At 34.3% G+C, this 23,085-nt stretch overlaps 1 protein-coding gene across 1 annotated transcript; it reads left to right on the forward strand.

The window, feature by feature from the left end:
- The first annotated feature begins 16,098 nt into the window (after nt 1–16,098).
- Nucleotides 16,099–17,235, forward strand: LOC108347185 (transcription repressor OFP8). Its single transcript, XM_017586345.1, has one exon. It carries the CDS (start codon nt 16,151–16,153, stop codon nt 17,033–17,035), a length of 885 nt encoding a protein of 294 aa, XP_017441834.1. The 5' UTR covers nt 16,099–16,150; the 3' UTR covers nt 17,036–17,235.
- The last annotated feature ends 5,850 nt before the right edge of the window (nt 17,236–23,085 follow it).

The raw sequence follows: 23,085 nt of genomic DNA on the forward strand, positions 1-23,085 counted from the left end.
CTAGCGTTCGTCCACGTTCGTCCAAATAAAGAGTGAGCGTTCGTCCTTGAGTTGCAAGTTGAGCGTTCGTCCAAACAGTGAGTGAGCGTTCGTCCGAATAGTTGGCGTTCGTCCGAATAGTTGAGCGTTCGTCCTTGAATTGCATGTGGAGCGTTCGTCCAAACAGTGAGTGAGCGTTCGTCCAAATAGTGTCCAGTGAATAGTGCTCGTCCAAATAGTATTTCCAAATATGTTGAGTTTTAAATTATTTGCTCTTGAATTGAATTATGTGTAATAATGTTTGGAATATATGCTGTGATGAAATTTACGTGAAAGTATGTGAATATATGAGATATGTTAATTTATTGTGAAAATATAATTGTGAATGTGGACAATGAATTGGAGTATGATTTGGACATCTCGGGGAGAGATGGACGAAAGTGTTATGAGGGGCGTTGTGGTTGTTCTGTATAACTGTAGTGAACTTTGTATTTTGGTCTGTCTATCCCTACACTCAAAGCATTGTTGATACTCAAGTAGAGGAGAACAATGTAAGTGGTGAGAGTAGAGGGAGGTCCTCGTCTATAGTCTTTGAATTTAGACATAGACAGATTGGGGGATTTACCTTGCTAGTGTTGGAGAAAGACCAGCTGAACTATGCAAGTGCAAAGACGACTGATAGTTCGACAGTTATACAAATCCGGATGAGTCGTGTGTTGGGAATTTACCTTGCATAGTGTTGGAGAGTGCCAGCTGAACTATGCGAGCGTAAATATGAGTTGTGACTTACTCTGCATAGTGTTGGGGTGTGCCAGCTGAACTATGTAGGTGTAAGGATGAGTTGTATGAGGTTATGAGATGTGGTTTTATGAGTATGTTGTAATTGTTCCTGTATATGATGACATGAAGTAACTGTGTTGTACTTCTAACATGCTTTTATATCTAGCTCACCCTTGCATTGTTTGTGTTGTGTGCTGTTTGGGTATGTGTCTTTGGCGATGATCATCCACTTGGATGGGAGCAGATGTTGTCGCGGAGATTCCTTTGGAGCAAGAGCTGGAGGATACTAAGGTTGCGGAGTAGTCTTCTTAGGAGTTGCCCATCTGAACACGTGTAGTGTTCGACTCTTTAAGCTATCTAAGTTTGAATTTCCGTTTTCTTTTATTTCTGGATGACTGTAATTTTACATTTTATTACACGTCATACTCCGACTGTTCTCTATATTTGAATGTTGACGTCTTGATTATGTAATAATTGTTATTATGTAATCGGGATGTTACATTAATGGTATCAGAGCAGTTCTTCCTTAGAAACCTGTAGGTTGTGGGTGTGTTTCGTTTATGTTTGTGTACTCTGGTTTCGTGTTGGGAGTTGTGTTGGTTAAGTTGGACTGATAGTCTTTCTTTCTGAACAGAAGATGGCATCTAGATCTCCTCCTCCCTCCGATGTCGATCCGTCTGACTCTAATCAGATGTTGAATGCTGTGCTTCAGGCGTTGCAACAACAAAATGTTACACTAATTCAGCAGAATACCATAGCCTTGCAGAATCTGGAAGCTGCGAGAGTGTCTGCTGAGAATGCCAGAGCGTCGGCCGATACCACCCAAAGGCAGTTCTTGGATGTGATGACTAGTGGCAGGATTCCCACCGGTCCTTCTTCTTCGGCTGCTCCAACTCAAGAATGGAGTTTGGAAAATTTCTTGCAGCATCATCCCGCCAAGTTTGATGGCAAGTGCTCACCAGATAAAGCCGATCAGTGGCTTCGTGATATGGAGAGAGTCTACAACGCCAAGAGGTGTCCTGATGAAAACAGGTTGTCCTATACTGAGTATCTATTGACTGGAGGGGCAAGCCACTGGTGGAGTAGTGCACGGATGATCTTAGAGGGAACTGGAACCCCTATCACATGGGACTTATTTAAGAAGAAGTTCTATAAGGAATATTTCCCTGACACACTTAGATATGCTAAGGAAGTGGAGTTTTTGGAGCTAGTGCAGGGAAATATGTCGGTATCTGAGTATACTGACCGCTTTAAACATCTTCTTAGATTTAACACCATGAAAGTGGATGAAGAGTGGCAATGCCGCAAGTTCGAAAACGGGTTGCGCGGTGACATCAAGCTCTTGGTGAGAGGTCACCGTCTGAGAGAGTTTCCAGCTCTTGTGGAAATGGCTAGGGATATGGAGAAGACAAAGAATGAATCTGAGAGACAGCAGAGTCGACCTACTAGGAATGGGGGACCATCTGCAACTCGTAATGAAGTCAGCATTAAGAAGACCCCTTATGCTAGACCATCATTTTCTCATGAGTCTAGGGGTTCATCCTATCACCCATCAGTGCAGGCAGGACCAGCCAGCCCATCCGGCATCGTGAGATGTTATACCTGTGGAGGACCTCATTATCGGAACAACTGCCCTATGGGAAGGGGAGCAAAGAAGTGTTTCAAGTGCGGCAAAGAGGGGCATTTTGCTGTAGAATGTACTTCTACAGTAGTACCAAGTTCTCAGGCACAGAGGACTGGTTTGCCTCCACCCAGGGGAGGTAGCAGACCTCCGACAGTAGGCAGAGTCTACGCCTTGGTGGGATCAGAGGCAGTCAGCTCAGGTAATGTTCTCATCTTTAGTTGTTTATTTCTTGGTGTGCCTTTTGTTGTTTCTTTTCGATTGGGTGACAACACACTCCTTCGTATCGAAGGCAGTTGTTGAAAGTTGGGGATGTGTGTAGAAGAGTTAGGCATGGATGTGTTGGTGTCCACACCAACATCAGGATTGTTTGGGACGTCTTTTGTGTGTGTACGTTATCCGATTGTTGTAGATAGACTTCAGTTCAAGGTAGACTTCACCCGTTTACCTTTGCAAGGATTAGAAGTATTTCGAGAATGGATTGGCTATCCATCAAGCGCATCCTTATCAACTGTGATGATAAGGAGCTGTCGTTTCCGGATTAAGACAAAGATGTCTTTGCAGATCGGCGTCGTGAAGCAAGACCTCTGGAAGGTGTTAGTTACTTCTTAGTGTTATCACCGGTGTAAGCGACTCAAGTTTCGAAGCATGCGGAACGGGAGAGTTGGAGTGTAAAACCTTACAGTAAGTTTCGTGAAGAAGTTTCTGGTTTACCTCCTTCACGTAAGCATGAAGATCACCTTAGGACAATGCTTGACGTTAAGAGGAGATTTGTCAGTTCAAGTGCAACCAGTAAGAATTAAGGACGAACTGTCAAGTGAGTCAAGGTCATCTGGGATGGTAGAACAATCGACTCTACCTGGAAGTTGGAGGTGAGATGAGAGAAACCTACCTCTACTTGTTCTGGTAAAGCCTAATTTTCGAGGACGAAAATTTTTGTTGTTGGGGAGAATGTAAGGACCGTGCTTTTAAAATAAAAAGTGGTGGGGGAGGTGTGAGGACTGCACGTTCTCAGTGGGGGGTGGCATTCATCATGCTTGGAAGCACCAGCCGCCCCAATATCAGAAGTGGATTTTTATTTTATTTGCAAATGGGGAGCAGCACTCAGAGGCCCCTTTCTTTCATTCTGCACCGTCCAAGAGCACCATTTCTTCCTTCTTAAAGGTAAAAGCCACGGATTCAAAGGGGTTTTTGGGGAGTTCTGCAGAGGGGGAGAGTTGCTGGAAAAATCTGGAAGAGAGTAAGTTTGCTGCAGATTTGGGAGAAGTGAGGCAGAGGTCGTCCGGCGTTGCAGCTGCAAGCTTGAGGAAGGTAGATTCAAGTGAAGTGTTGGGTGCTACATCCAGAGGTGAGGCAGAGATCGTCCAGAGCTTTACTGAATTCAAGAATTGCTAGGAGGTCTTCAAGAGGTAAGGGGAGTTGGATTTTTTTTGGATGTTGATAGTGGTTGCATGAGTAGGATGCTGGAAAATTGTGGTTGTATGTATGGTTGGACTGAAATTGAGGTGTTGATTCATGTATGAAATCTTGTATGTTTTGGAATTGAAGGAAATTGGAATTTCATAGCTTTTTAGTCTTTTGGAGAGGAAGTGAGGTAGTGATTTTGAGTACTTGGGGTCTAGAGTGTTATTGAGCATTTGGAACAGTTTCACCCACTGTATTGTGACTTGTTAGAGCCATCAAATTGATCAAAATAGGTGTAAAGTGTTAGAATTGGAGTTTGAGTATCTAAGTTGTGAAAATTGGTGTTCTATGGTTGAATTTGAGTATGAATCCCTTAAGAATTGAATAAGGAACGTTTATAATCAATTAGGTAAGTTCAATCTAGTATAAAACATGAATTAAGGGTGTTAGAAGTTAATTAAAAAGGGTTGAAAATGGTAAAACGAGGTTCTGGCCTCAAATCTGCAGAATTCTGCATTCTGCAGAATTCTCGCCCGGGCGCCCCTGTCGCGCCCAGGCGCCACTGGCACTGGAAATGCCGCGCCCAGCATGTAGCGCCCGAGCGCGAGATGCTGCGGAGCGCGTTCGTCCGAGCCAAGTTGGACGTTCGTCCAAATAGTGAGCGTTCGTCCTTAAGTTGTTGAGCGTTCGTCCGAATAATTGGGGTTCGTCCGAATAGTTGGCGTTCGTCCTAATAGTTAAGCGTTCGTCCGAATAGTTGAGCGTTCGGCCTTAAGTTTCTGTGAGCGTTCGTCCTTCACTTCAACTTGTGAGCGAGCGTTCGCCCTGGAGTGTTCGTCCGCGAGCGTTCGTCCACGTTCGTCTTGGAGTGTTCGTCCGCGAGCGTTCGTCCACGGTCGTCCACGTTCGTCCGCTAGCGTTCGTCCACGTTCGTCCAAATAAAGAGTGAGCGTTCGTCCTTGAGTTGCAAGTTGAGCGTTCGTCCAAACAGTGAGTGAGCGTTCGTCCGAATAGTTGGCGTTCGTCCGAATAGTTGAGCGTTCGTCCTTGAATTGCATGTGGAGCGTTCGTCCAAACAGTGAGTGAGCGTTCGTCCAAATAGTGTCCAGTGAATAGTGCTCGTCCAAATAGTATTTCCAAATATGTTGAGTTTTAAATTATTTGCTCTTGAATTGAATTATGTGTAATAATGTTTGGAATATATGCTGTGATGAAATTTACGTGAAAGTATGTGAATATATGAGATATGTTAATTTATTGTGAAAATATAATTGTGAATGTGGACAATGAATTGGAGTATGATTTGGACATCTCGGGGAGAGATGGACGAAAGTGTTATGAGGGGCGTTGTGGTTGTTCTGTATAACTGTAGTGAACTTTGTATTTTGGTCTGTCTATCCCTACACTCAAAGCATTGTTGATACTCAAGTAGAGGAGAACAATGTAAGTGGTGAGAGTAGAGGGAGGTCCTCGTCTATAGTCTTTGAATTTAGACATAGACAGATTGGGGGATTTACCTTGCTAGTGTTGGAGAAAGACCAGCTGAACTATGCAAGTGCAAAGACGACTGATAGTTCGACAGTTATACAAATCCGGATGAGTCGTGTGTTGGGAATTTACCTTGCATAGTGTTGGAGAGTGCCAGCTGAACTATGCGAGCGTAAATATGAGTTGTGACTTACTCTGCATAGTGTTGGGGTGTGCCAGCTGAACTATGTAGGTGTAAGGATGAGTTGTATGAGGTTATGAGATGTGGTTTTATGAGTATGTTGTAATTGTTCCTGTATATGATGACATGAAGTAACTGTGTTGTACTTCTAACATGCTTTTATATCTAGCTCACCCTTGCATTGTTTGTGTTGTGTGCTGTTTGGGTATGTGTCTTTGGCGATGATCATCCACTTGGATGGGAGCAGATGTTGTCGCGGAGATTCCTTTGGAGCAAGAGCTGGAGGATACTAAGGTTGCGGAGTAGTCTTCTTAGGAGTTGCCCATCTGAACACGTGTAGTGTTCGACTCTTTAAGCTATCTAAGTTTGAATTTCCGTTTTCTTTTATTTCTGGATGACTGTAATTTTACATTTTATTACACGTCATACTCCGACTGTTCTCTATATTTGAATGTTGACGTCTTGATTATGTAATAATTGTTATTATGTAATCGGGATGTTACAAGAACAAAAAACAACAAAGAATTCAAGAGAATAAGTGAAAGGGGAAACACAAGTATATTATTTGTATTTGTATATTTTGTTTATAAATGTTGATGTATTTACATGAATATAATTATATTGAAATTGGCAATAAAATTTAAAGATTTTTGTATTAGTACTGTGATATTGATATATTAACTTAAGAATGTAGCTAGTATTGTAATAATTTTAAAAAATACTTATTTTGTATATCGAAATTGTATTGTATTATAAAAATTTTGGCTTACACAAAGTTTGAAATAATCATTTCTTACATAAGTGTATAAGACTTAGTAGTTTTAATAATGAATTATGGAAATGATTATAGTGGTTTAATAAACTATGTGAGATTGCAAATCATGTTATTCACTCCATTTATATAAATTATTATTTATTAGCTGAAATAAATTTTAATTATATTAATTATTGAGTATCAGTTATTGATCAACATTATTTAAAATAATATTCTAGAAAAGAATCTCTTCATCTTCAAAATAGTGATAAATAAAGTAATGAAGGGTACAAAATTCTTACAACATGTCCAATATATATATAAGTTTTAATTAATATTTTACATTTAATCTAATATTCTTTCACTGGGTTGGTTGATGGGTAATGATAGGGAGTAGGTTTTCACTTTATAAACCAGGTCTAAAAACTATATCTTAATGGATCCTATTTTTAGATGTTATATTCCTAGAATAATGATTCGTAATGCCATGTTCTATTAGATTATAACCAATGTTTTAATTATTAGTTTTATTTAAAATCAGTATAAAAGATAATAATAGTAGTATTAATAAGTTTACAATATTTAAAAAATCAATAATCTAATTGTATTATATAATAATTTTAAATATTAATAATATAATATGTTTTCTTCCGTCAAAATCTTTAACTACACAATAATATCAATAAGGTAAAATTAATACAACACCTAAAACCAAGGAAAGCTTAATCAATTATAACATCAAAATGGAAAAAACTTGGAAAGCAACCTCAATAAGCATTCATAATTTAGTCAATCAGACTGAAACCATGGTTCTTCCTTCTTTTCCTCTTCCTTTACTGCAGTAGATGGAGCACCAAAAGCAATAACAATAGCAGCTACTACAAATCTACTTGTGTTTTCATCTCTGATGAGATTGTGTAACATCTCAAAAATACAGTGTAAAATCATATAGAGAATAATCACATGTTAACAATACTATAGATCAGTTCTACGCTGAACGAGATACGATTATGGTCGAACGGCCTTACACAATAACAGAGAATTTAAAACCACTATTCTAGCTACTACTAGACCGAACAGTGTACAAAATAATTTATACCGAACGGTCTTACAAAAGGTAAAGCTAACACCATACCGAACGCTCTCAAGGTTCGACCTTCACTTCCGTTGCATCTTCCAATACTTCTTCAAGCAGCTCTTCTCCTTCTGCTCACATCTACGCGGATAATCATTGCAACAGGACAACGATCGGACGCACAACACAGACAAAAATGATAAACAGGGTAAGCTTATGTAATTTAATTTATTCAATCACAACATACAACATTCATAACAGAACCAACAACGACCACATCATAATTCATACATCAATGTATGCAAATAACAACCACATGAGTCTGACTGTCCGGACTGTATGAATCCTGTGTAGCTACGACGTTCGTGCACCCTGGTGATGTAGTAACCGGGATACCCTCAACAGCTGCCACCCGAGGTTGATCCGTTCCGTCCAAGTTAACCTTATGGACTAGGACCTCCTGCCATTCCCACACGTGACTTACTCCTCTCTACATGAGAACGAGTAATCATGGAATATCAGGATGAACGCCCGCTAAGCTTTGCCCACATTCATACTTTACCAATCAATAACCACTTTCTGAGATATTCCTCCCTTGAATACTCGTTCATAATTAACTATTTCATACACATCACATCTCAATTTTTCCTCATACTTAATCATCCATACATTCAAAGGAAATAAGATCATACACTCTTATCATAACTCAAGTACGACTGGAATGACGCTTCTTAGAAATTAACGAGACTGAGCGCTACTCATCTACTACAATAAACAGACTCCTAAGAGTTTAACCGGACGCTACGAAGCCTAGGCCGAGTACTAAGACTCTAGGCCGAACACCTTTTAAAGACCAACACTGATTTACACTAAATACTAATACTGATGAGAAACTATGAATTAACAAACGCTAGCTAGTTTGAATAAAGACTTTGATTCTAAGCATAGTAATACTATATTACAGAAAGCAAGACTCAACGCTTGGTTTAAGACCGAGCCCTGTAGGAACCGAACAATATTGGACGAGCGCTGGTCCATGACCAATTGCTTATAAACTCACAGAAAAAGAATATATATATATATATATACCATTGGGCCACCACTTATTCTGAATGAAAAGAACGATAACGTCTACGACTTTAGATAGTATATAACACATTAACTAAATTGTTTAGGAAGTCTAAAGAAGAACTTAACATGAACGGACGCTCAACGAAAACTGAACGATGAATACAAACTCTCGATCACAGATTATCTATTCCTATATAATATTACCGAAAGACTCTTAAACACTATCCCTAACTCATGATAATTCAAGTGAGACCATGCATTCCCAAGAAGAACCGAACACTCGCTAATGACGCTCGACCATGCTAAACACCTTTGCTCATAATACTACGGTTCGAAGATTAAACTCTATCCCAACTCAGTTCACAACGTATATCATACGTCCGTCCACACATCCAAATCAGCAATACAATCATATTTCATACTCATCAAATAATCACACGTATCATGCAAGCATACAAACATTCAACACAACAAGCTAAATTAAAGTATATAAGCTTCCCTTACCTCTAAGCGTGACCAAATGTTCACAATTTGAACATAATAGCCCACCACCAATCTCTTAGAAGACTACGATCACGATTTACGAAACTAACCAAATGAAAGATCAGGAAGGCGTTCAGAATTGGGTTAAGGAACTCAGGTAACCGAAAATTGAGTTTGTATGTACAGAAAAACCACTTGGCTGAGAGAGATGAACTTACCAGTCCAGAATCCAAAACTGATCGGTTCAAACGAACGCCCTCAACGCCGGGAGTGTTCAGACGGTGCCTGAGAGGTGATCGGAAGAAGAAATGGTGAGATTTTCTTAGAGAGAAGGAAGAGATTTTAGAGAGAAGAAGGAGAAAATGGTTTTCAGCAGGGTGGGGAAAAAGAAAGGCATGCAGAGAAGTGACACGACATTTGAAATTTTGCCTTAAATACTGTCGTCGTCCAAAACGAACGGCCACTCTCTTGCAGCCACCTGTTCTCCACTAACTAAGACGCTCACTCACTTTTTAACACATGGATCCCACTACTTAGAATTTTTGGATGCATCTTAATGAGGTATGACATATTGCGTATATATAAAGCTATATAAGACATTTCCGAATGATGCTTCAAGAAAGAACCATCTCCAACAAGAGCTCTCTTGTCAACTATGACAGTTTGATAATTAAATGGGAAAAATAAAAAATAACAGTAGTTGTTCTTCTTCAACAGTGACAAACCTCTTAGAATAGAATGTCTTTATTATTTAATAGCATGTTTCCATTGGCTCTTGGTACAAGACACCTAACTGTTTAGCAAGACAAACCATATTAGTGGTCATATGCCAAGGCTCTATTTGTATATTAATCAGAAAGTTTTTTCTATTAAAAAATATGTTTTGAGCTGGAAAGAACTATTGGCTGCATTGAGCTAGAAACAACATAAACATTACGCTTCGAAAGGTCTCTAAAACCATCACATCATGCTTCATATCATAAACATGAAAACAACTTGCTTAACTAATTGTCAGGATAATCATTTATATCAATCTCGTACAAACAGTAACTTAATTAAAAACACATGCAATCCAAAATTATGAAGAAAAAAAAAACAATTATCATATATTACTTTTTCCATCCAATAACCCAAGGTTTATGAATCGGATTGCATTCAATTCACTAATCAATTTAAGAAAATAAATCATAAAATTAAGTTTAATAATTAAGCCAATTGAGTGGGACAGTAAACTTGAAGTCCTAAAAGAACATAAAACAAAATTGCACGATTCAAACAAAGAATAAAATCAAAACAGGCTCAAAACCCTAAGTTACATAACTGGGAGAATGAAATACACTTACCTTAGTTCACCCTCAAGAATTGCACCTCCAATCAATTGCAAACAGATTATTGAAGCAACCTAGGTTTTCAAAAACAATAGAAGTAATGAGATGTTGAGATTCAAATATTGGAGCAATCCATGATCAAGAATAGGCATGAGTGAAGAAATTAGACAAAATCAAATATTTTGTTTAATATTTTATTTTTATTATGCAATATATAGTAATTATTTATACATCAACGTTAATTTAAAATAATTTTTTTTATTAATAACGTTACTATTTATTGTACGTTATTTTTATATTTATTTGTTTACGTCACTTTTTTTATATAAATACATATATTACATAATTCAATATTTTTTTATCTAAAAAAATAAACCATCAAAGTTTACAACTATAAAAATTGAATAATAAAGAAGATCGAACTCCAAATGAAACAATAAAGATAATAAAGCAGAGAGGACAAAAAAACGTGAAGACGATTTTGACAGAACATGTGATTTTAAGATGGGGATGAGAATAAAAGAAGAAAAAAAAGATATACTTAATATAAATTTGAATATAAATTTATAATTAAATTCAAAATAATAAAAAAAATTGTGACGGTTAAAAAAAATTAATAGAAACAAAAATATTTGTAACAATTTTTTAAACAGCTATAATATAATGGCTAATAAAAAATGTTTTTTATTAGAGTTACATTGAGCTAAACCACTAATCCACATAAAAGAAGAATGATATGATATGTTAATACAAATTATTTAACAATATTTTGATATAGCATGTTATTTTTAAATTTAGTTTAGAATATAATAACCAGTAAAAAACTGACACGTGTGTCAAAAAAATCTTTTTTCAATAGAAAATTACAATAAAAAATTTAGTTCACTTTTGACGTGGTCAACTCTACATGAAAAATAAAAATAAAAAATATATTAAAACTTTACGTTTAAAATTTTTACCATGCATGTAATGCTTTTAAAACTTTACTACTAGTTACAACTGTTTAACATTTAAATGAAACTTATATTGAATTAGTTATACATTTTATGCTTAAACTAAATTTTCCTGTTTAATTTAACTCTGTAAAATAGATAACATATTTTCTCTTTTTTTTTTCTTTTTGCTTTATAGTGAATAGGCTTGAAAAATATATCTATAGGTGAGATGGGTCAAGCCTTTTAAGCTTAAGATGTTGAAACACACAGTGTTATCTCCATACGAATGGGATTCACATATATTATATAAGTAGTGTGGCAACATTCACCAGTACATAATATGGTTCTTTCTAATGTAATTATAATGTTACTATAGAAAAAGCACATATAAGTTAAAATCAAACTTCAAAATATTACTATAGAAGCATTAATCAATATGGACGAACATAGTTGTCATGATCAATGTCGTTTTTAAGAAGTATATATCACATGTATTAATGAAGAAAAATAAAAGAAAAAAAATACTCCAACATCTTTTAAAAAGTATTGTGTTCGGATGTCTCTCTTAAACTAGTATTAGTTTCATCTTTTGGATATATTCAGTCATATAATACTTTAATACTTTTAAATATGAGACATACTCATACACTAACTATGAAATGGTTGATAGTTGTTTAGTAAATAAGCTTGAATAGATAAATACTCTAAGTGCTATTTCAATTAGTGGTCTTACTCACTAGCTTATTCTTAATTAAGATTTTTGCTGGTGGTTACTCTTAAGATATTTGGTAATAGTTTCTCACTATTTTTTTTTAAGTTACCTTGTTGTAACCTTGTTTATTGGTAACATGTCATCACACTTCATTACAATTTTATCTTTTTTTCTCTTATTTTTTTAAAATATATACTCAAGAGCATTCTTGTTGAGTGTTCATATTTTATATTTTTATTTTATTGAATTCAATACTTACTTTTAAGTTAAAAAATATTACTATAGTTAATGTATAATTCTTTTTACTTAAAATTGTAGTAGCCTAATCATCATAATTTAAGAATGACTGAGTCCACTTGACTTTTGTTATGAAATAATTAATGTCACTTGTAACTTCTCTCGTTTTTAAACACACTGACCACTAACTAATTTAACTATCATTTGTAATAAATAGAAAAAAGAGAAAAAGTTATTAAGAAACATTGGTTTGTTATTAACCGAGTGGTTACAAACAAGCAACCGGATATTCAGGTAATCTGTTTATATTTTATTCTGTTTATATTTTATTGGGCTTACATCAGCTTAGGATCCATAAGATAAATTACAAATACAAAGCCAGTGCCGAAAGCCAGGTACGTTCCACTTACGCATTATTCACTCTAGGCTATTCTCAAATACTCAATAGTGATAATCATTCACTAAATATTCAAACAAGAGCCGAGGCTTTTCAAATCACACGCCTAACTTGAGCGTCAGAGTATCTTTTGCAGGTACATCCACCCTCGTCAAGAAGGAAACCGATCGGTTTGCGCCAACACCGATCGGCCAACAGTAGGAGTTTGGAAGCGAGCGAGCGGCCCAGACGCGTCAGCAGGTTAGTCTCTCGGTCCCAAAAATATCTACCGAAACATAAAATATAATACAAACAAAATAAAGTGTACAAAAAGTACAGTCAAAACAAAATACTAATAAAACATACTATACACTGTGCGTATAAACCATTCTTAATTTATAAAGAATGTAAAGTATAAATGATGTAAAAACACAAATGATACAAAACGTAAACGATACTACGAACGGAGCAAAATGGAGTTAAGATAAAAACATATATCATTTATCATCTATAAACGAAACAAAATAGAGGTAAGATAGAAACATATATGACGAGAACAAAGACTAACTTTGTCTACACATTTTTAGATTGCAAATCTTAAAAAAATAGATTTTATAAATTTTAATTTAGAAAACATGACAACTTTTTATGTTAGATCGTAGTTTACTTTGTCTACACACTTTTAGATTGCAAAACTTTAAAAAAATATATATAAATTTTAATTAGAAAACTTAGACATCTTTTAATACCAAATAGTAAGTTATGAATACTTAATTTAGTTATGATGCTTACAAGTTTGAGACAACAAGTTCATGAATTTTAAAAAGATTTTCAAACTTGTGTTCAAAGTTTTTGTTTTGATTTATGGTAAAGGTTCACAATTTTTCAAACTTCGTTCGTTCAACTCTTTGTAAGGGTTATTGTTAATTTTATTATGTTCGATGGTACTGGAAGACTAAATACAAAAGATACTTTGATACTAAAGTCATTGTTGACCGTTACAAAAATTAATACACAATAAATGAGAATCACCCATCTTTTTATTTTAAACATGTATTATTTATAATTTTTCTGAGCTACACATTAGCTAGAGTCTAATTTCAACCTAATAGTTGCTAATCTTGTTTTGCTTTAAAATGACAATTAGTGATATTAATCTTTTGTCAGAGTAACCGTTGGTCTTTGACGTAAATATGACCATACAGTTCATCATGTGAATATATGACCATACCACATACAATACAATTTTCATTATTTTTAAAATTAATTTAAGTATAAAGGTGTTTAAATTATTGTTAAATCAGTCCATAAATATAGAAGAAACAATTATTAATTTATAAAATAAATATAGTTAGAAAAAAATTTATAAAAGTGAAAATTCTTCATTCATCCTTCCCTTATGATGGATAAGAGGGATGAAAAAGCCTTAAAAATAAAAAAACAATAGTCATACTCAATACTAAAAAGAAAACCAGAGCATGGTAAGCATAAAAGTGGTTTTTGAGAGAAAGAGAGAAAGAGAGAATAATTTAAAAAGTGCATTGATCTAAAGGTAAAAGCCCCTCCTTGGAAACCCTCAAGATAGAGATAAATTAATGATGATGTCACATTTTTTATTTATTTTTAGGTTTAATAGGTTCAGAGGTCCTTATATTTGTGGGTTCGTTTCAATTGGGTCCTCCAATTTTGAAAGTGATCAATTTGGTCCCTAATTTAACAAAATTGAGTCAATAATACCCTTTCCGTTAAATATAATGGACGACGTTAACTTTTTAAACATGTGGCATGTTGAGGCATCCTTTTATTTGCAGGTGGCACAGTTTTATTTGAAGGATGCTTCAACATACCACATGTTTAAAAAGTTAATGAAGTCCATTGCATTTAACGGAAAGGGTATTATTGACTCAATTTTGTTAAATTAGGGACCAAATTGATCACTTTCAAAATTGGAGGACCCAATTGAAACGAACCCACAAATATAGGGACCTCCGAACCTATTAAACCTTATTTTTACTTATCTACATCCGTAACTATTTTCTTCTTAGTCAATCTTTATTATTATTTTTCTTTCACGTGACCTTTTTCTTCAATTGAGTTTGTACATACTTATTCTCAGCAAGCGTACATTTCAAAAGTATTAATAAGATTAAAAATACATTTTTAATTTGTCAAATAAAAATATATTATTGTAGTTTATATTTTTATTTATTTTGTTGAAAATAAAACCGCAAAACTTTATAACTCTTCCGGTTATAGTCTGAAAATTATAAAATGTCTATAATCAAATTTAATATATTTCTAAATAAAATATATCATTTTTAACACAGTATAAAAAGTGCAATTTTCTTATTGAATGTACAAAGAGGATAATTTACATCCTCCAGAGAAGAGGATAGCATATCACTATCCCTCAAGATTTTGTCTCAAAGCTAATTTTAGAGACCAAACCAACTCGGAAGCCAATTTTATGCTATATTATATATATTTAAATAAAAAATTATTGCATAATCAAGTTCACATGCTGTAAATTTTTTTATTAATTTATAGTAAACTTGGTTATTTGTATACATTAATCGTGATTTAGAAAAATGAAATAATAATTATGTTTAACAAATTATCAATATAATATATTTTGTTACTTACTAAGAAATAGTAGTTAAGAACCATTTAGAAAAATATATAATTTATTATAACGTTGTGATAATAGTTATGCACTGAAAAACTAATTTGACAAGTTTTTGGTACAACACGATAGAAAATATCCTAATTCTATGTAAATATGCCCATTATTTATTAAATTTTTTATTGATATCCTAGATATCAAAATTTTTATTAAAGTTTTGAAAATGAAGAAAATAATTTTTAATACAGTTTTGAAATCAATATAAAACTCATAATTACGAAATCAGAGAATAATTTAGTCTTGTTTCCAAAAAATATTAATATAATTAATACTTTAATTTTTATTTTTAAGAAGAAAAAAAAACTAATCTTTATAATTTTTGTTTGTAATATTTGAAGTTGTATTGTAAGTAACATTTTTGTAATAGATTTATAAATTGACGAGGTTGGAAGGCTTAGCTTATGGGAGAATAATGGAGTTCCTTCTCAACTTGTGGAAGAAGGAAAAAGAAAAAGAAGCATGCATGGTGAATGCAGGTCATAAAATTTTTACTCTTTGGCAACAACACCAAATTCTGCTTCTCCAGTAAGCCTACCCATGCCCTTCTGTTCCTACGTATCTACCAAGCTTTCTATCCTTTTCAGAGTTTCACCCATTTCCACTGCTACAGTAATACTTCAACTTATTCTTCAAGATTCCTTATTAGTAAATAGTGCTGTGTAAGTAAAAATAAAGTATGGTAAAATCTTAATTAATTTACATATGATGTAGGTATTAATTAGAATTTGTTGTATTGTTATGTTTTTGGCATATTTTGGAAAGGGAAAGTGGGGACGTGAAGGTCTAAGGTCAATTACAACTGTTACAAGTATTTATTAAACTAAACTCAAATTCTCTCATTCATCCACTCTCTGCCACACTAAGGACAAAGCATAAAGTAGCATTTCTGTCCTTTACTTTTTTATTCATTTATTAATCAATTAAATTTCTCGCATTTCAAATCATTATTAATAACTCCTCTCTTCCACTCTTCATGCATTTATACCCTCCCTCTCTACTTTCTCCTTCAAACTTCTCTCTCTCATCTAACACTGTCTTTGGCCATGGAAAACCAAACCGGTCTCAAGCTCAGAATCTCTCGCATGTTCAGATCCTCCTTCGGTTCCTGTCGAACAAGACACATAGCCGATGTGATGGAAAAAGCAGTTTTTGCACCACCCACTTCCATTGACCCACCCTCTCCCAAAACCACACCCTTTGCTCCCACTTGTAGGTCCAAAACAATCAATGACACTTGCATACTCTCCTTTGACGATTCTCATTCTCTCTCTAGACGCAAAATCTCACATTTTTCATCACCTTTTCTCTGGGCCAACACCACCACTGCCACCACCAACAACCTCAAGCTTAACCTCGGTGTCATGTCGTGTCCCCCCACTTCTCCCAAAGTTTCCCTAAACACAATCCAAGACCACGAATTCATTTTCCACGACAAGAAGAAGACTTCTTCTTCAACAAAAAACGTTAAGACCAAGAAAAAGAAGAAGAAGAAGAGACGTTCCCAGAAGAGAAGGGACTTTTTCCCTTTCAATTCATGCTCCAAAGACACCAACTTTGGTGGCTACTGGTGGTACAGCAGCAACGAAGACGATGAAACTGACACCCTTTTCTCCTCCAAGAGCCTCTCCTCCGACTCCTCCAGGTCCCGGCGCCGTGGCCGGAAAAGTGACCGGAGCTCCGACATGGGTGTTCTGCCGCTGCACGGGAAGGTGAAGGACACGTTCGCGGTGGTGAAGCGCTCGAGCGATCCTTACAGTGATTTCAGGACCTCGATGCTGGAGATGATCGTGGAGAAGCAGATATTTTCGCCAGCGGATTTGGAGAATCTCTTGCAGTGTTTTCTGTCTCTGAATTCGTATCATCATCATAAGATCATTGTCCAAGTCTTCACGGAGATTTGGGAGGCTTTGTTCTCTGACTGGTTTTGATATCAGTAAAACAATAAATAAGAGGGAGAAAGAAAATAACCTCTATCTTGTCTTCTTTCTCTCTGTTATTTGTGTTAGTTAGTTTCCAAGGAAATTTAATTAGTTCAGTCCTTCTAACTCGCTTTGCATGTATGATATGAAATGATATTCCATCTTCTGCCTGCCACTCAGTTTAATTACTGAACCCTTTTCGTATGACATCTAATTTTCTTATCTTTGTTGTTACTGTTCAAGATTCTTTTCTATCTGTTGGAATGTTAGAGTTAATCTCTTCAAATGTTATTAAAATCTAACATTTACTCAAGTCAGGGGGATACATCTTTCAATATACTAGCATTGTTTATGGGAAAACCAAGCCTTGGTCACATAATTAAAGACATAAGATAGGCATAGAGAGAATGTGTTGGTTGGTTGTAGTTGTTAAAGAATGGGGTGTTCGTGTGTGTGGATATACTGACAATTATGGAACTGTGGTTGCAAAGGAAGTGGTGAGATTGTGAAAAGACCTAAAAAAAGAGCACTTGTCTTGTTTTTGGGGTGTGGAAAAGACTGCAAAATGGAAATTGGAAAACAAGGGGCGATGGATGAGTTCTTCCTCTCCTCTAGGTTTGGACTTGTGAGCCTGGAGTTTGAAAGAAACGGTGATGCGATGGGGTGCTTTTTTTGATTTGAATGGGGCAAAGAAAGTGCTTGAATTGAAAGCACAAAAGCAAAGCTGTCTCACTCTCCCGTGTTATTGAATTGGACCTTTTTCAAATTCTTTTCATCTGGATGCGCCAAAAGATTACAAAAAGACTATCTTGTATTGTATTCTAAAGTGAGTAAAAGTCCCTCCATGATACCTACATTGGAGAAAAGGAAGAGATACTATCCTCTTTCCAATGGAATTAGGAGGTTATCATTAGCAAAACAAAAAGTTTCACATGTGATGAGAGTTCACGGAGTGAGTGAAATCTGCATTGGATTAAGTCAACAAAATACTCCATAGATAAACTTTTATGTGAGTTGTGACCACACAAGAGATTCCATAACACCTGTTGTATTTAAATAGAATAGTTATTTCATCCTTAGTTATAAAGCTAAACGTAACGAATGATTCCATATTTACACCGGATAGTTCTTATCCCAAAAAGTAACTACACTGAAGTTAATTGAATATATTCGAACATTAAAAGAAGAATACTTCAGAAGGATTATCTATTCTACAATATTAGCGATGTTGACCGTGTTTTACAATAATAATCTACAATATATAAAGCAGAAACATAAGGGGACTCACATGATGCAAATATTTCTAGATCTCCTTTTCTTGTTTGAACATGTGTTTCTAATTAAGAATTATGAACTTGTAGACCAAGATGCAGATATGGCTGAACAGCAATTTTATTTGTCCTAGTTTCATGACAAAAAGTTATATGTCTGTGGCCGCGAAAAACGTTCCTTCAATTCTTTTCAAATGTCCTACATATCACCTGGTCAAAGAAAAAAAAAGCACTTGTTCAATAATTTAGTAATGAATTTGTCACCATGCAAGGACAACATAATTTAGGAAGCATCAAGTGAAAAAAAAAAAATTGTTCTTACAATACATTTTTTATGCTATTTTTTATTTTTCTTTCCTTTTATCTCTCTCCGTGGTATAATCTATCTTATCTCATTTTTGTTTTTTCCGTTCAATCTCTCTTTTATTTACATAAAAAAAATTGTACATAATTTGTCATTCAAAAATAATGAGAAAGGGAACACAAAACTGTGTCGGTTTTGTAGGGGATCGGTACACCTACAGAAGAGACAAGATGTATAATTGTTAGGTGAAAACATTAGAAGTTTGGATCATTAACCAAATTCATGTGTATGAATGTATTGTTATGGACCAAATTGTATTGGTTTGAGCAAGCAAGACAGGACAGAACAAGCACACACCCCTTTAACATGAAACACTGTCCCAGAAGGAGATCATGTCGTTTGTCTTGACTATATAGTTCAAACTTGAGAGATCTGAAAATAATTGTTGTAAGGAAGGATCTCGGGCTGTTCATGTAGATATATCAATGACAGGCAAAGATATGTTTGGGTCATGATGGGACTAAGGACTGCAGCTTCAACAAGCTAATGGAAAACAAGGGTAGCCAAAATAAAGTTAAAGTTTAGTATAATTTAGAAAGAAGTGGAAAATAAAAAATTTGATTTGGTGTGGAAAAAAAAGAAGAAAAAAGAAAGAATTGGAGAAAGGGAAAGAGGATTGGTCATGTGTTTGTCAGAGGATGGATACGTACACTTCCCATTCCATTATACTGTGATTTGAAGGTGAAAGATCAATTTGGAGGCGTAACGTCGGTGTCAAGAGAATGGGTGTAGCAGCTTAAAAACTGAAACGAAAGAGAAGGCACAGTGGAATGAGAAAGTCTGGGGCAAAACTGTTATGAGGGTTTGCAGAAAGAATAATATAAAACCAAAACGTTTCTATCTTTCAATTAGTTGTGGGGACTGCGTCTCCTACTCTACTTAATGCTATCATTGCCCAATTACTCCAACCTATGGTAATAGCTATGTAAAATATGTCACACATGAGAGAAAACAAAAATGAACCAAAAGGGAGAAGTATGTTTTTTGTAAAGAAAAAATGAAGAAATGGAAGTTGTTTTGTTTGTTGTTTGTGGCAATCTAGGAGGTCTGATTTATTTAGGTGGCATTGGCAATGGGCATAGGGGTGGGTTTGTGTCCATTTGCCTCAAATGGAAAGGAGATTAAAGAATGTCTGGTAGTGGTGAATCCATTATGCCTTGGTTTGGTTGCTACTCTCATTAATGATCGCATTTTTTGGGTTCTTGAGCCCCAAATCTCCTTGTCAATGCACAAAACCAAATATGTGCAATTAATTTTCGGCCGTAAAAAGGGCCAATTAATCAGCTGCATTGGGTGTCGGTTTCTGAACATGGGCCTCTTCGCAGTATAATTGGGCTGCCCTACCTCTTTCTATACTCTTTGTCGTTTAATCCCTATCTTGCCTTTGGGCTACCTCAAACATTCTTGTCACTGTCCTTCCTATATACTTCAAATTTTTGGATGTGTAACACAACAATTTCAAAAATCATTCTATCTGTTCACGGGTATGGCGTTTATAACATTCTCTAAGAAACCAAATATTTGAAACCAACCAACCATTTTCTCAGCTGCCGCTCACTAGATGTCAGTCAATTTTCATATTGCATCAAAAGAATCACAATGCCAAATACTATATAAATACTATATAGTCCTTTTACATTGTTATATAAGTTTTGAATTATGTACTTTACGTACTACATTGACCTATTTTCACTCGCGTGATTCACTAAAAACAGTGATGGTACATGTAACATAGCTCGCGTAAAATCTTCAGAGACAAAAATAAATAAATACCCCTCACTCTCTTTCAAAAGGACTACAGGTAAAATTTGTTCGTTTAAATTAGACACAGTGTGGTCCCTCATATTTTGGAGACTCTGGTACTACTACTGTTGTAATGTTGATAGAATTGAGCAATATTGTAAGCACTGAGAGATTGCCAATTGAAATTGAAACTATGTAATGTATATGAAAATGTGAAAAAGGAGAAGTTTAAAAAATTTGAAGTTTTTGAGCTTTTTGAGAAGGTGTGGTTCTGGAAGACAGAAAAAGAGAAGGGTATGGTCAGAGTTGTGCAGGGTTGTATCTGTATGTTATATAATGACTATCTGGACTCTGAAAGAAGATGACAAAAGAGAACTGATCAAAACACTGCCTTTGGCTTCAATAAGGGCACCACCAACGAGTAACTAACTCTGCACCTTTGCTGCACCCATATTTTGCTGTCTCTTATTGCGTTTCATTACACTGTTCACACATAATATACATAGAATTTAAATAAGGAGAAAGATAGACTTAGTTGTGCAAGTATGAACTATAAGATTGGTATCATGTCACATAATAATCAAATATTTTGTTTAATGTCTATTCACAACACTAATTAATGTAGTAATTCATCAGCATGAGGATAATATTTATTTTTATTAGCATGTTATAGATTATTATTCAGTGTACGTTACTTTTTATACATATTTTTTGTACGTTATTTTTATACAGGTTAACGTTACTCAAAATTAATATATTTGATCTCCAATGCGATCATTTTAAAGAATGTTATTGTTGTTGCTTAGCCTTTTTCTTTTGTTATGTTTTCAATCAATAATAACTCAAACATTAAAAAAAAGAATAAATATATATAAAATTAATCTTAAAATGGTTGACTACAAGCTAATTTCTAAGTTAGGTAGGTTTATAGTTTCATCAATGTTTTTTTCCTTAGCATCTAAAAGAAAACAATTAAGAAAGTAAAATTGTCATGTCACCCAAAAATGACAGAAATTGATAAAGAATAAATAGTCCTGCATACTTTATAATCCTCAAGAAATTGGATATGTATTTTTGTTCTCCATTTTCACCGTTTCTTTCTTGAAGAGAATTCGGCTTACCCCTTCTTCTTTGCTGCTGGACTAAGTCCTTATTGTGCAAGACGGATAATATATCTTTCATAATAAATTTGGATTAATACTCAATTGCTACATTTTAAAGCCTTATCTTATCATGAAATTTTATTTGTATAAAATATATGGTTATTTAACTAATAAAGACATTTGGTAATTTTATAAATAAAAAGGAAGATTTTTTTCCCGACTGATTTTACACAAATAAATTCACAGTATTTATGGCAGAAATTTATTTTTAAAAGATATATGTTCATATCCCTTGTGAAAAATAAAATTATACAATTGACTTACATACGAGTAAATTAGCAAGTAATTTATTAAATTATGTTTTACAAATAATTTTACATAACAAAATATACATGTATTTCACAAAATATACATAACAACTTTCTATCAAAATCTACAACTATTTTCTGTTAATTCATACAAAAGGCAAATGATTTTTTTATAAAAAAAAATCTCAGAAAAATATGCATGAATTTCTTACTAAAATAATTTCATAAAAAAAATACGTAGATAATAAACATTTGTTTTAGTAGTGATTAATTAATCTAAACTTTCGTTTAAGATGAAATCAAAATAATTATATGAACGGACTAACTTAATATTAGAAATTAAATTATATGATCTTAAACGAAAAGAATGGAAAAATATACAAAACTTGGAATCATCACATGAACTTCTTTACTTTATAGTAGACTAAATACAAGTTTAACTTAATACCATATTATTCTGTAGAATTGGCCAACAGCTCAAGTTCCAATATGCAATGTAGGTTTTACATGGAAGAGTGATTTAGGAAAGAAAAACATGCAAGCTATTGGTCCTTCCAGGCCCACGTGACACTAGGTTCTTCATGCACTCCACATATTTGTTTGGATCATTACTTAATGTTTTTAGAATAATATTTTTTGAATTATTTTTTAATAGAGTAATACAATTCTTTTTCAATAAACTATGTTCTTTGGGAAATATTTAAAAGAAAACTTTTTTCTATAAAAGTAATTAAATTACTTAAAAAAAGATGATTTCAAATTTCATCTCAAAATTTGTAAATTTTCACATTTTCGAACTAATGTATATTTTTCATACTCTTCTTTAACTTTAATTTAGGATACGTAATTTAAACCAAATATTATTGGAATAATTATTTTTCTACTAATGTTAACTGGAGTGTTATATATATGGGTTTGCTAACGCGCGTACGCCTGTTTTTCAGTTGGTACATTTTAGCAATGTGTACCGGATTTTAGTAGACAAAAATACCCTTATATATCATGGATTCTAAGTTTTAAGGTTAAGGGTATTTTAATAATTTTCATTCTCAAAACTTAAAAAAAAAAAAAACCCCAAACCCTTACTCACCTCTTTCGTTCCTCTCAATCCTTTCTCTTTCATCTCTCTCTCCAACCTTTTCTCTGTCATCCCTACTATAGTTCCAATTGAAAAAATCAGAAACATTTGCTTTAAACAATTTGCCTTTGTAAAGAGTTGAGTCATTGACATATTCACCTTCAGGCAAAGGTTCATTCAAGATCTCTTCAA

This window comes from Vigna angularis, chromosome 1 (assembly GCF_016808095.1).
Source record: "Vigna angularis cultivar LongXiaoDou No.4 chromosome 1, ASM1680809v1, whole genome shotgun sequence".
In the NCBI taxonomy this organism is placed as follows: domain Eukaryota; kingdom Viridiplantae; phylum Streptophyta; class Magnoliopsida; order Fabales; family Fabaceae; genus Vigna; species Vigna angularis.

What these genes read in the sequence shown, in the direction of transcription:
- LOC108347185 (XM_017586345.1), top strand. Translation starts at nt 16,151, where the DNA reads ATGGAAAACCAAACCGGTCTCAAGCTCAGAATCTCTCGCATGTTCAGA.